Source organism: Trichoderma breve, chromosome 5 (assembly GCF_028502605.1).
Source record: "Trichoderma breve strain T069 chromosome 5, whole genome shotgun sequence".
NCBI classification, from domain to species: Eukaryota; Fungi; Ascomycota; class Sordariomycetes; order Hypocreales; family Hypocreaceae; genus Trichoderma; species Trichoderma breve.
Genome location: NC_079236.1, coordinates 1,322,652 through 1,335,120, shown reverse-complemented (window position 1 = coordinate 1,335,120; position 12,469 = coordinate 1,322,652). Strand labels below are relative to the sequence as shown.

General features: G+C 45.4%; 5 protein-coding genes across 5 annotated transcripts; 1 reads left to right on the top strand and 4 right to left on the bottom strand.

Moving 5' to 3' along the window:
* Positions 1-608: 608 nt before the first annotated feature.
* On the bottom strand, positions 609-1,818 carry T069G_08111 (short chain dehydrogenase domain-containing protein; the record flags this gene model as incomplete). Its single annotated transcript, XM_056175321.1, has 5 exons — positions 609-1,115; positions 1,165-1,255; positions 1,336-1,408; positions 1,465-1,697; positions 1,754-1,818. The coding sequence occupies 5 exons, from the start codon at positions 1,816-1,818 to the stop codon at positions 609-611; spliced, it is 969 nt and encodes a 322-aa protein (XP_056026270.1).
* A 1,567-nt stretch (positions 1,819-3,385) lies between these two features.
* T069G_08110 (dienelactone hydrolase family domain-containing protein) lies at positions 3,386-4,285 on the bottom strand (the record flags this gene model as incomplete). Its single annotated transcript, XM_056175320.1, has 1 exon — positions 3,386-4,285. The coding sequence occupies one exon, from the start codon at positions 4,283-4,285 to the stop codon at positions 3,386-3,388; it is 900 nt and encodes a 299-aa protein (XP_056026269.1).
* Positions 4,286-4,992: 707 nt separating this feature from the next.
* On the bottom strand, positions 4,993-7,341 carry T069G_08109 (fungal specific transcription factor domain-containing protein; the record flags this gene model as incomplete). Its single annotated transcript, XM_056175319.1, has 7 exons — positions 4,993-5,151; positions 5,236-6,022; positions 6,082-6,225; positions 6,293-6,729; positions 6,880-7,048; positions 7,117-7,193; positions 7,252-7,341. The coding sequence occupies 7 exons, from the start codon at positions 7,339-7,341 to the stop codon at positions 4,993-4,995; spliced, it is 1,863 nt and encodes a 620-aa protein (XP_056026268.1).
* A 1,014-nt stretch (positions 7,342-8,355) lies between these two features.
* T069G_08108 (serine aminopeptidase, s33 domain-containing protein) lies at positions 8,356-9,297 on the bottom strand (the record flags this gene model as incomplete). The annotated part of the gene is made up of 1 exon (XM_056175318.1): positions 8,356-9,297. One exon carries the CDS (start codon positions 9,295-9,297, stop codon positions 8,356-8,358), a length of 942 nt encoding a protein of 313 aa, XP_056026267.1.
* Positions 9,298-10,130: 833 nt separating this feature from the next.
* On the top strand, positions 10,131-10,583 carry T069G_08107 (snoaL-like domain-containing protein; the record flags this gene model as incomplete). The annotated part of the gene is made up of 1 exon (XM_056175317.1): positions 10,131-10,583. One exon carries the CDS (start codon positions 10,131-10,133, stop codon positions 10,581-10,583), a length of 453 nt encoding a protein of 150 aa, XP_056026266.1.
* Positions 10,584-12,469: the final 1,886 nt, after the last annotated feature.

The window sequence follows — 12,469 nt, the reverse complement described above, 5'->3', positions numbered from 1 at the left end:
CAATGTCTTTATAGATAACTATTTCTCCCTAATTAAATGCAAGAGCGATTCCAAGCTCCAGGCCGTGTTCAAGATTGCAGCTCAGGGTGACTTCGGCTACGAGGCTCAGGAACTTAAGGGCCGTTAGCTGTATAAGACAGCCATTGATGACCCCATCGTCTTCGACCCTGCCAAACTGGCCATTGAAGATTTGAAGGGCGCATATTCTATGAAATTACGCCTGCTTAGGAAATAAGAGAGGCTTGAGGCTCTGGTGTCGGTGCCTGGACTAGACGCTATCATCCCCGCAGCTACTCAAACGTAAGTGTTTGCTACTGTATAATCTCATCGTCTTTTTTCTTGGATTTATAGGGAAGAACATTATGTCATGAACTTGTATGGCGCGATGTTATCGATTGGATTGTTGAGACAGGGACAGTGACCTCGCTTAGAAAATGTGCGTGCTGCGAACGCCTTATTACTATATCAGTGAATCCATAGCTTCTATCCACTCAGATTTACATTTCATCGAGATGCAGCATCCAAAATTAAGAATTAGCAACTTGTGATAGGTCAGATATACCCATGAATCTATATGAAATATACAAGATCAGAACTAGACATTAAGTTTAAGGTAAAGTTGAGATTCCCGCCTCTGCTAATGCCTCCTCCGTAATTCTCCAAAGCGAACGAGCTAGCTCTCTGTTGCGAGCCTTGTCTGATGGCTGGTCAATCTTGTCGGGGCCATTCAAAAACTGGCCTTTGTAGCGATCAGGGTTCTTTGCAACTTCTACCGCAGTTGCACAGAAGAGTTGCGTTAAAGCGCCCTTTGCGACACTTTTCATGACCAACTTCAAGACTGGCTTCAATACACCGGGGAAAATTCCCATGCCGCTTTCGGTTGAAACTGGCCCTGGGTCAAGTGTCATAGCTGTGATGTTGGCATCTTCTTGAGTGAGCTTGTTTTGTAGTTCCTTTGTAAAGAGGATGTTGGCCAGTTTGCTGGCGCCGTAGCGCTTAAAAGTCGCTTTGCGAGAGGCGTAGTCATTGGGGTTCGCTGCTCCAGGATCCTTAAGGTCCTTTATACTTGTAAAGTTATTGCTTTTAGGCGCAAACTTCTCAGCCACAGAGCTCACCTAAAATGTCACTTAGTCAAGCCAAGATTACTCTGTCAAGAGGACATACCGTAACGATCCGGACGTCAGAGCCTGGCACTTTTGCTGTAGCCTTGAGCAACGGTAGAAGGCTTTTTGTGAGAACAAAATGCCCGACATGACTGGACAGATACATCAGTATTGTGATGGAAAAAATACAATAAGAAAAAGGGAAAGCGCTAGCTGCAAGCTGTGCACTCACTTCACCCCTATTGTCTGTTCCAATCCTTCCTTCGTGGTTATAAAGGTTTCCGGTCCAATGCCTGCATTATTGACTTCAATAAACGAATTAGCATGCTATCGTTAATCGGTACGACAAATGCTACTTTACCCAAAACATCAAGTCTATTTTCTGTGGTAGAAAGTATTTTTGCCGCTTCAATGACATTTTGCAGATTTTCCAGATCCAATGGAAGCCATTGCAACCGCTCTTTGGGTAAGGATTGGTGTTGAGAAAGAATCTCATTAATTGCCTGTTTCGCTCGAGATTCAGATCTTGCCCCTACATATACCTTGGCACCATGCAACGCCAGTTGTTTGACTGTTTCAAGCCCAAGACCAGAGCTGATTCGTTTTCGTCAGTTGAGTGTTGGTGATTGGAAAATGGGTAAACAACTCACTTTCCGCCTGTCACTAGTATGACTTTGCCTGTGAGATCAGGGATAGAAGCTTCGGTCCACGCCATGTCTCAGGAAGTTACACCTATCCTCGTATACACGATACAGAGAATTAGGTAATTAACTTGTCGACAAGATTCCCATGCGTAGGCATGCAAAATAGCTCGCAGATGTCTTTGCAACCTGGCAGGTGGTTGTAGAAGAGCCAGTCTCAAAGCGACTACTTATAATAACTAAGCCCATTGTCGAGTCTTATAATTCATCAGTGGTATTATAAGTCTAGATTATACAGGAGTTGAAAGAAAGAATTACCCAAACCGGTATATGTACTCCATACTAAGGATGTGGCTTAACCCTACATGGCCAATCCAACCCAGTTAGGCCAACAATATCGCGAAGATCCCCACAGCTCGGAAAAAGTTGCCTTGAACTTTGTCAATTCTAGGGAAATTATTGGGTACAGCTTGCTTATCCAATCAATCATTTTACAAAGAAACCGACTTATATCATGCGTTGCCAGGCTTTGACAACTCGAAGGGCGGGGCGGCTAATATGATTTACCTCTATCCGGGATAGGAATTATCCGGTTGCCTAGAAGGGGCAATGGTTTGTTACAAGACACATCAAACTAAACAAGTCTCGTGCCCGCTAGAGGCGTCCATAAGGGCAGTCAAAGCCGCTTAGTCAGTCATCTCGTTCGATCAAGGCCATCCTATTTGGCCTATTAGGCGGCATGACTTATATCCTTCCAAAGCTGTAGAGATGTCAAATTTCTCTTGATTAATAATACTAGGCTATTGTAGAGCGTGAATGCACAGAAGCGTGCTTTGGTTTGTATGTCAAGTATGCAGATGCCAAGGGATTTCCCAACGCTAGACAAAACATTGTGAGACACCCATTTGAAGCAACAACAACAATAGAATGAAGTCTTGATACTTTTAAAAAGCGGTATGCTTGAGCAATGAACGCCAATTGCCGGCCAAAACTTGTTTCAACTCTATTTAGCGCTGTCATTTCGTCACATGAGACAACACAAACTTGGAAATTACACTTCACTCTGGTTGGCTAAGGTCACGGTTAGAAAGCTTGGTAATTGCCTAATCAAAATTTACAAATCAATTCGGTTTACCTTAACAGGAGATTTACTACGTGAGAAGAGGTGGGACTCGTCTCATAGGGCAGGTGATAGTTCTACCAAGGGAACCAGTTCATGCAATGTTATTTCGCTTAAGTTGGCATCAAAAACGCCTATCAGGCATATTCACTCTCCATTTTCATCCCTGAATCACCAAATGCATTTGTGCAACTCATGCTTCTTTTTTCTTGAGCTCGACGCGTGCCACCACGTTGTGATTCTTCTCAGACTATGTCGCGGTTCTCAGATTCATCGCTAGCCGGTTCAATAGCTGGCATTTCGGCTCCTTATACTGTCAGATACACGTAGAAGCCATAAGTACGCCCAATATATGTTTAGGGTTTAAGGCACTATATGTTCATTTAGAAGCTCTCGCGTAGTCAGGAGGTTAGTTTATATCAGGTTGTTCGAATATATCATTATAAACGCAACTGTTCTTATGAATCATGCAACCCGTTTATTTATGTGACAGCAACTAGTGTAATGATATCATTGTAAATTTAGGACAAATGTTCTTTCATAAACTTAGCAACATCCAGCGCTGCGGGGCCCACGTAGGCTTCGTTGTCGTAAAAGTCCATGTGTGCCCCCTTTGGAACAATAACTTTCCTGGTCGCACCACCAATGAGCTTGTTCAATTTCTCGGTATGCCACAGAGATCCGGCTTCCGAACCGGCAATGAGAAGAGTTGGTTGCTTGAGGAAGACATCCGCGAGGTGGAACGCGTCGAAGGTGAGAACGCGGGGGAAGCTGAGGTACAGCATTTTGTTTTCGGCACGGGGATGCTGTGCCCGCGGGGTGAGGTAGTAGTCGCTGGCTTCCCTCATATCTCGAGGAGTCTTGTCGTCAGGCTGGGGAGGCACATATGGCGCGGCTGCACGTTCAGCACCTTTTGCCTCAGCCGTGATTTGAGCTGCTGCTGCCTTCAAGTTGCCAAGTTTCTCCAAAGGATCCTCATCTCCGTCCCACCCAAGTCGTGCTGAGTCTCCAATATTCACCATACTGACGGTTGCCACAGCCTTCAATCGTTGGTCTCCCTTGGCGGCAGCAACTGCGTAACCACCGCCAGCACAGATGCCCAGTACACCAATCCTCTCCGAGTCTACGGAGTCAAGATTTTGGAGATAATCGATGACAGCATAAACATCGCTCACACGCTCATTTGGATCTTCGAGGAAATGGGGTTCTCCTCCACTGGCACCCTGGAAGGACGCATCATAGGCGATTGTTGTGAAACCTGCCTCGGCAAGCCTTTTCGCATATGTCCCTGCAGTTTGTTCTTTAACACCACCACCTGGGTGGACAATAACAAGACCCGGCGTCTTCCCAGAGGACTCAGTGGGCTTGAAGAGAAGGCCGGCGAGGCTGATGGGGCCTTTCTTAATCGAAATTTGAGACATGATGTAAATCGGCTTCAATCTCTGGAGAGATATAGAATCTTGGTTTGCTGTTCAGATAAGGTATTATGATAAAGATGAATATTCAGTTCACGTTCTTCGTTTCTACCTCTGCTATTTATGTCTTTGAACCACTTAGAGGTAGGTTGAACTCTAGAGGCAGTTCGGCCGAAAATTCATCGGCCGACAGACGTTCTTGGTGACGATTGGCATAAGAGGGGTACTAAGTCCGAAATCGTTCGGCCGATCTCTTAATTCCAGTAACTCCAACCTCATAGATACGATTAGTCAAACTAAAAAAAGTTCTTCTGCCTTTAGGAGTAACAATCCGTTGCGTATGACGTGCACAGGGTGGACGGTGATCAATAATTGGTAATACAGATCGGATAGATGAAGCCTGTTTCGAGAACCCCCCATGGGGGACGCTCCGTATTGCTCTGAGATGCCCACGCTGCCTGCACTCAGGTCACAAGGATCCACCATTCGAGCTTTTGATAATGATGCTAATCACTGATACATGATTTGAATAGCGTGAAGTTTAAGAGTGAATGAAATAATGCAATGTTTTCCGGGATCCGCACCAGGTAGCTAAAGGAAAGCAGCAGTCGGTACTAGACACCAAATCCCAAGATCAAAGATTAAAAATAAAAAGAAATTAAATTAAAAAAAAAAAAAAAATAACAAAAGTATTCCAAGGGCCAACTACATGATCAGTCAAAATTAATGTTCTCCCACAGATTTCCGAAATCTTGGTCATAAATGAGTGGGTCAATGGCATTCAACTGATCCAACCAATACGTTTGATTGAAGTTGTCCAAGGTTGGTTGAGGTAGAGGAGTCGAAGAAGCAAGTCCCGAAATTGTATTGGACTGAGAAAAGTCAGTTTGCGAACCTCCGAAAGGATGAAAGTCTTGTTGGCTGAGGTCCTTTTTTAGACTATGCAGTCCATCCACTGGGGTATAATACGAGGGCGTCCTCGCGTCAGATATGCTGCTGGATGATTCGGGAGAGCTCTTCAACTTTTGATAGCAACGCTGGATAATATCTAAGCCCGAAGCCGCTATCGCATTTGAAGTCTGCATAATAGAGAGACTCTCAATCGCTTGGTGGAGGCTATGGCTGATTTTTTGCCTCGTCTCACTGTTCTGTGGCGGAAACAGAATCGTGATGATGGAGACTAAAAATGAGGCATCGACAGTGTAGAAAGCAAAGCCAAATAACTGGTATTGATGCTGTTTAGCATGCGCAAAGAAGGATTGCTGTGAATCAAGCGTTTCAAGTGCGGCCTGTAGAGCGGCTCTCCGGCTCTCTAGATTAGAAATGATATGCGGCCGGTGTAGCGTCATTAGAAACAAATTCGTCATGACTTGCACTTCTTGGCGGAGCTGTGGTAGGTATGGAATGTCTGCGTCCCGGGTGGTGTCAGGGTTCTTTACCCGCAAAAATGCAGGCAGTGCTTCCACCAATGACATTATTTCGTCGTGGAGTGTTCTAACAATAGAGTAGTCCTTTAGATGAGGGCGATCCGCTCTGAGAGCTCGCATCTCGTGTGCTTTGCACGCCATGGCGTATCGATAAAGAGGCGCCGAAGCCGTAGATATACTCTGGCTGTCTTCGGGGCGGACCGTCATTGGCACAGCTGTGGATGGATCACCAGGTATATTGCAATCCATGGGTGGCTCCACATCACAGTCGTCCATGTGAATCATCCGAGGGCGGCCGAGAAGCATGGCCATGTAGCTGTTGGAGTCAGATCATGAAGTTAAGCCAAGTAGAGAGTTAAGACTGCATGGACCTACCCATCCCACACAAAGAGGTTGATCCATATGCGCTTCTTATGTTGTTCATACCAGAACATACTTAGCGTTTCCTCCACATTAGTGTCTCTTGATTGGTATATCTCCCTTTGGCGATGTAACCCAAGTTCCTGCGCTTGTCTGCGACTAGTGGTTAGGAATTGTCACAAAAGTCTGAAAAGGTCTTTCATAAGGTCCAAAGAACATTACGAACCTGATAGAATTGCCAACAGCATGCCAGGATTCAACACCTCGCCCATAGTTCTTCAACCAAGATGACCTCAGAAAGTCCGCTTGGACTGCGGCGAGGGCAAGTCCAGGCCGTCTCAAGAAGTATAACAATTCATCACCTAGATCACTATACGTCCGTGAACTAGCAAGTCCTCTTAACGACGGTTCCGGTAAAACATCCCAATCAGGCGGTAGAAATTGCACTGCCAAGGCGATGACCTGGAACAGTAGGGAGGGGAAATATCGTAATTCCATCGAAAGTTGCGTGGATTTCAGATACTTGACGGGCTCTGTCCTTTCTTTAGGCGGCCAGCGTGAAAAAATATCATTGAAGTATAGTCGTTCAAGTATAAAGTAATGCCAGTTCACTTCATCGAAAAAGAAGTCAACCAGTGCTTCAATAACGCTTCTCGAGGGGAGCTTTGCGACAAGGCTTTGGGTATCTCGTCCAGATGGAACAACTTCAACGGCGTTGTTGTAGGCGACTGTGACGTCTTGAAACTCATCATTTCCCAGAATCTCGCATAAGTCAGTAACTGTTTGACAACTATTATATCGCAGTTTATATACCTCTTGTAGACCAACAAAGGAATTATCGCCAGACACCAACGAGTAGCCAAGATCGACAGAGTCTTGAGTACTTTCGCCGCCAATTCCTGACGATTGGGCTGTACCCGTACTGACTTGAATAGTTGAGACTGTTGAAACCGGTAGCTGTTGTACCCTAGCTGGTGTGTGCCTAAATATGTAGAGAGTCAAGATTTGTGCATACTGACCATCATAATTGAGCGGCTGAGGGTGACTGACTGTGGCGAAGTACTGAACATGCACTTATTGGGTATATTGCGCGCCAGACAATTGTTACACGGATTCTTACGGTTACACTAAAAAGATATTAGACAAATCAAAGATCCCGACTGTAAAAGGGGAGGTATTTGGAACCCTTTGTTTTCTGCGATAACATTCCGAGCAGGAAGTCACCAATCGCTTACGCTTCGATGAATGCTGATTGCCGATAGTTGGACTCTTCATTGCTCAACAAAGAAGGGAGAGGGACAAGAAAAGAGGAAGACGGAAGATGGGAGATGGTATTAGCCTTCTGCAAGGCATTGACCGATTGAAAGAATACAGTGTTGAGTGAAAAAATAAAGAAGCTGAACGCGTAAAGTCATGATTGAAGAATTGACTTGCGGAAGGGATGGAGGGGTAATCTACGGGTGAAATTGAAGGGTTCGGAGTTAGCACAGGGCGTTACTGTTTGTTCCATAACATTGAGCTCTTTATGAAAGAGTTGCGCCCAAAAGAAGTTGAACATTGAAGCCATCGCATTTCCATCATACAATTGTCTATTACAGCAGCTGGTAATTTAATTTCTGGAAGAAAGATGCATCTTTTCTCCGTCTCTTGAACACTGTTCGCGGCGTGTCTCAGAAGCCGCGTTACTTCGCCGAAGACCACTAAGATCATCGGCGATTGATTCCGTCTTTACTGCACCATCGGGAGAGTTATCCGGACAGTCTATTTTTAGGACCTATGTAAACATTATTATAGGAAGCTTTTGTGTGACTTTGTCCATCGCACTTGAGCCCACTCCAATAGTAAGATGGGGATTACCGATGGTAATAACACAGGAGCCGCAAATACAGCTTAATTGGAGAGAAGGGGGAAGAGAATAACCCGAGGTACGCTTAAATAATATTTGATATGCACTGACTGTCAGTGGTGACTCTATTATGGGCACGTTAGAAATATATATGAAGGGAAAACAACTATTAAGATTCTCTTATAAGTTCGCAGACGCTAATGGTGAGTAAAGTGAACCAATTCTAATAGCTGCAAGTAGTTGATCATGCAAGACTCAGAGCAGATGGAGAGGTTGATGTTGCCTTAGATTTTGATATATATCGTCTTTAATGGATAGGTATTTTAGTACAAATTCTTTTTGTAAATGTGAAAAAAACAGCAGATGCTGCAAACCAATACACGCTCTTATTTGGAGATTTCGTCTGGTTTACTATTCCTTGGCCCTCCACGATATTGCTGTACCTAATTTCCTTCGATAAGGTGCTTCTTGAGGAATGGAATAGCTTGTTCCAGCGCGGGATCAACAGCCTCGGGTTTGTCGTAAAGCATGTAGTGAGAAACCCCAGGCAATACTACTATCTTCTTCTCCTTAGAACCTGCCCGGCCGTAGACCTCTTGAGCATCGCGGTATGCCCCGAAACCACCAGGTTTGTCGCCAGTTACGACCATTAGAGGCCGGGTCATGAGTACCTCCGCATGGTTGAAGGCGTCCCATGCAAGAGCAGCACTATTGAACGAGTATAAGCCACTGGTGCAACCATTGGGTGCTTGGCCGCGGTCAGTTTTGTAGTATTCAGTGGCTTCGCAGACGTCAATATCGGTGGTAGTCTTCTTGGCTTCTTCTACACTTGGTGGCAGTAAGTTGATAACAAGGCGTTCACCACCTTGAGCTTCAACAGTACGCTGTTTAGCCATCTTTTCGAGAGCGTCAGCCGGATCGTAATTGCCAAACGCCTCGCGGGAGAGACGGCCAAAGTTGACAGGCGTGATGCCAACGCAGCATTTGAAACGATAATCCGTCATGGCTGCGTTGATGGCATAGCCGCCTCCGCCGCAAATGCCAAGAACTCCAATTCGATCAGCGTCGACATAAGGAAGCGTCTGGATGTAGTCGACAACGAAGCGGAAGTCAGAGACACGGAACTCTGGGTCCTCAATAAAGCGAGGCTGGCCACCAGAGGCACCTTGGAAGGAGGCGTCAAAAGCGACAACCACAAAGCCTGCTTCGGCTAATGCTTTCCCGTAGACGTTGCCCGAGGTTTGCTCCTTGCATGAACCGATAGGATGAGCGCTCACGACCGCAGGATACTTTTTGTTGTTGTCAAAATTGGGCGGAAAAAGGATATCGGCAGCAGTCTCCCAAGCAATGTTGGGAATACTGACAGTCTTGATTGTTTGAGACATTGTGGCTAGTTTTGACGATTGAACGATGATTTAGAGCTATCTGTTTTGAGAGCCTACATGGCATGCCTTGAGCACTATATATATTCTCAAGAGACCCTACACAATAACCCGATCATGACATAGCTAAGTCCGAAACTTTATCACAGCCAAGTGAATTCGGCCGCAAGCACAGTGCTCCGAAGCTTGGATTACCGCGAAATCTCGTACTGTGAATGCATACAAGAGCTGAGTCTAGTTTCGGCCGAAGGCCCCCCAGCCAGCCCCGAAACTATGTCGTCAGTGGCGAGTGAGGGCCGCATCAAAACATTCAGCTATTAGGCCAACCAGAAGAATAAATAAACCATTCACGTGACTCCATATATCTCCAGATACACGAGGTTGTACTATAGAATTACCGTTTCAAGTCAAGTATTGTTTACATCATTTTCTATTAGCAGACAAGCACATCAATAGCAGTCGGACAGTCCATTGCTGTAAGATGACGATTGCCGATTGGACGTATAATCTAGTCATATCAAGCCTTAGCCCGATTAGAGTATCTTCAGAATCTACGGAATATATACCGAGATCAACTCCCTTAGTCATGCATGACAAGAGACGGCTTCATGTCTCGATGGCTTGTTAAGATAGAGAAAGGTGAATCAGATGTTAATAAGTGGCATCCAACCCCACGTCAGTCAGCACTAAGCTCCAATGATTCCAAAGGCAGAGATAATGTTGGAATTGAGATAAATACCATCGACGCTGTCTGCTTTGCCAATCTACCCACTGAGGCACCTCATACCCAATTGATACTTACTTTTTTGTAAAGACACCACCACACTTAGCTCCCAATGGCGTCCCAGCAACAGCCTACTATATCGATCTCGGCCTCGCCGCACGAAGACCCGGAAAGGATGCGCAAGGTGATGAACACACATATCGAAAAAGTGTTTGGAGAATCCGACGTTGCAACCCGCGGCAAGACAATGGAGCCGCTCTATCACGAAGATGTCACCTGGTTTCAACCTGGCGAATATTCCGGCGAACATGCCATCATTCGTGGCAGAGATAATGTAAATGCGACTATTCAAAAGGAACAAGATCAATTCCCCGGATTTTACATTACGCATGACGACGAAGGGTACATTGCAGTTACACAAAACCTAGGTATTGTGCACTGGAAGTTGGGACCGCGCGAGCAGCCCGATATGATCAAGGCTTGCCATTATGTCCTTTTTGAGGATGGGAAAGTCAAGGCATTTTGGACAGCGCATCTGAAAATGCCTGAGGGGCCGCCGTCCTAATTCATGGATAACGTTCCGATTGTGTATTTCTTGCGCACACAATCGCCAGATATCCGTGGAAGAGTTCAGGTTATCTATTACTAGCATAGAACAGCCATAGATCTGGCCAAGAACAGTGAAAAAAAAAATTACAATTTAATTCACCTATGAGAATCTGTGTTTGCTTTGTTAAAATAGTAGCTGTGTAAATGCTGACATGTATTGAAGCAGAGTGACTTCCTAGGAAGTCGGATATTAAAAGTCGATTAGGCTGTGCTAGCATTTAGAAACAAAATGGCCGCATAGTCACTTATAGCCACTCTTAATACATCAGTTACCAGGCATCTACGTATAATAACTATTGAGTGTTTCTATACTGAAGAAAATAAAAGGTTTTTACACTGTTGATAAGTGTTGTGCGTAGAACAATTTGCAAAGTGCAAAGACAATATTCCTTTGTGGTAATTCTCCCACATAACATGCGATCAACATCGAACTACATAATTGAAGTCGTAAGCTAAGTCTTGTAAGCCAATTTCACGAACAAATATTCATTCAGTCTTGGATTCTATTTTTCTACTATAAAATGGGTGCTCTTGTTTCGATCAATGGCTCATGTTCTCGTTCAATTGGTCTACCCTGCAATAAGCAAAAATTCCTAGAATATGGAAATGAGATAAACTGAAGTAAATATGGCATCTTCAGTTGTACTCGAAAGCGTGAATTAGGTGTATGGAGGGCAATATAATCCATGGTAAGCCTTTCTCATGTTGTAATTGCAGAATAATGCCTCGTTGCTAGGTCATCACAATCCCGCAAACCCGTCATGGCTATTCTGGTGCCGACCTAAGAGTGGCATCTCGCCATAATTAGCCTCTCAAGAATATCTGCATAGCCTGGTTCAGCATGGGTCTTGCTGTTGCTTCGCCTTAGGATCACTCTACATGTAAAGTCTGGTACAAGCCCATGTGCTCCGTACGAAATATGCCCTGTCTTCAATATATTGTGATAGCTTACACTTGCGCTCCGCCTACTGTCTCGTGAACACCATCGCAAAAGTCGTAACCCGGCTTTACGGAGCAATACATGTCAGTGCGTGCTTGGGATGAGTGGAGAGAAGCGGGCATCTAGCTGTTAGTATAAGTAAGATGGGTCGTCATTGTGTAGCTCAAGCAAAAAAAGGTGGCTTAGTTTTTGGATTCTATTTTCGTGAAGGATTTCTAGATCATCAATAGAACGATCCATGCATATTCTATCCCAAGTATGGAGTATGGATCAAGTAGGTGCATGCAAAGACAAAAGAATCAAGGATGAATTTACTGGGCTCGGGCTTTTTTTGGGTCACAAACGTGCTGCGGATCTTGCCGTATTGCTTCTGCATGCACCTAGTTTCGTCTCTGTGCCTATCGTGAGCTGAGCTGAGACGAGCGGAGCGGAGCTTGAGGCAGCGCCCGCGGTATCGAGGCTGAGAGAGAAAGAGAGAAAGAGAAGCACCCAAGCGGTGAGGACCGGATCGTAACATGGACAGGAGCTGAGTATTTTAGTGCCGTGAGCATGCCATGTGTGGAATGGGGTTGATCAAGGGATGGCCCGACCAGGAGGATCAGAGTCCGACTCACAGACGGTGAGCACAACTGTCGGAATCTCACGACAGCCGACTCTAGGGCCACTTTCATGGCAGATTCCCTGTTTCAAACATGTGCTAGCCGCCTGAGAAATGCTAGTAGCTCGCTATTGCATGGCTGTCTGGTCGCGTGCCGTCAGGGTCGGTAGCCGGCGCCAATCACAGAGATCAAGATACGACACGATGGACCGCTAGACGGCGTTTGCTGGGTGAAAAGCCGAAGCCCGGACTAGCTTCTGCCTTTCACAGAATCTTGCATTGGAGCTGTGCATTGATGCATGCA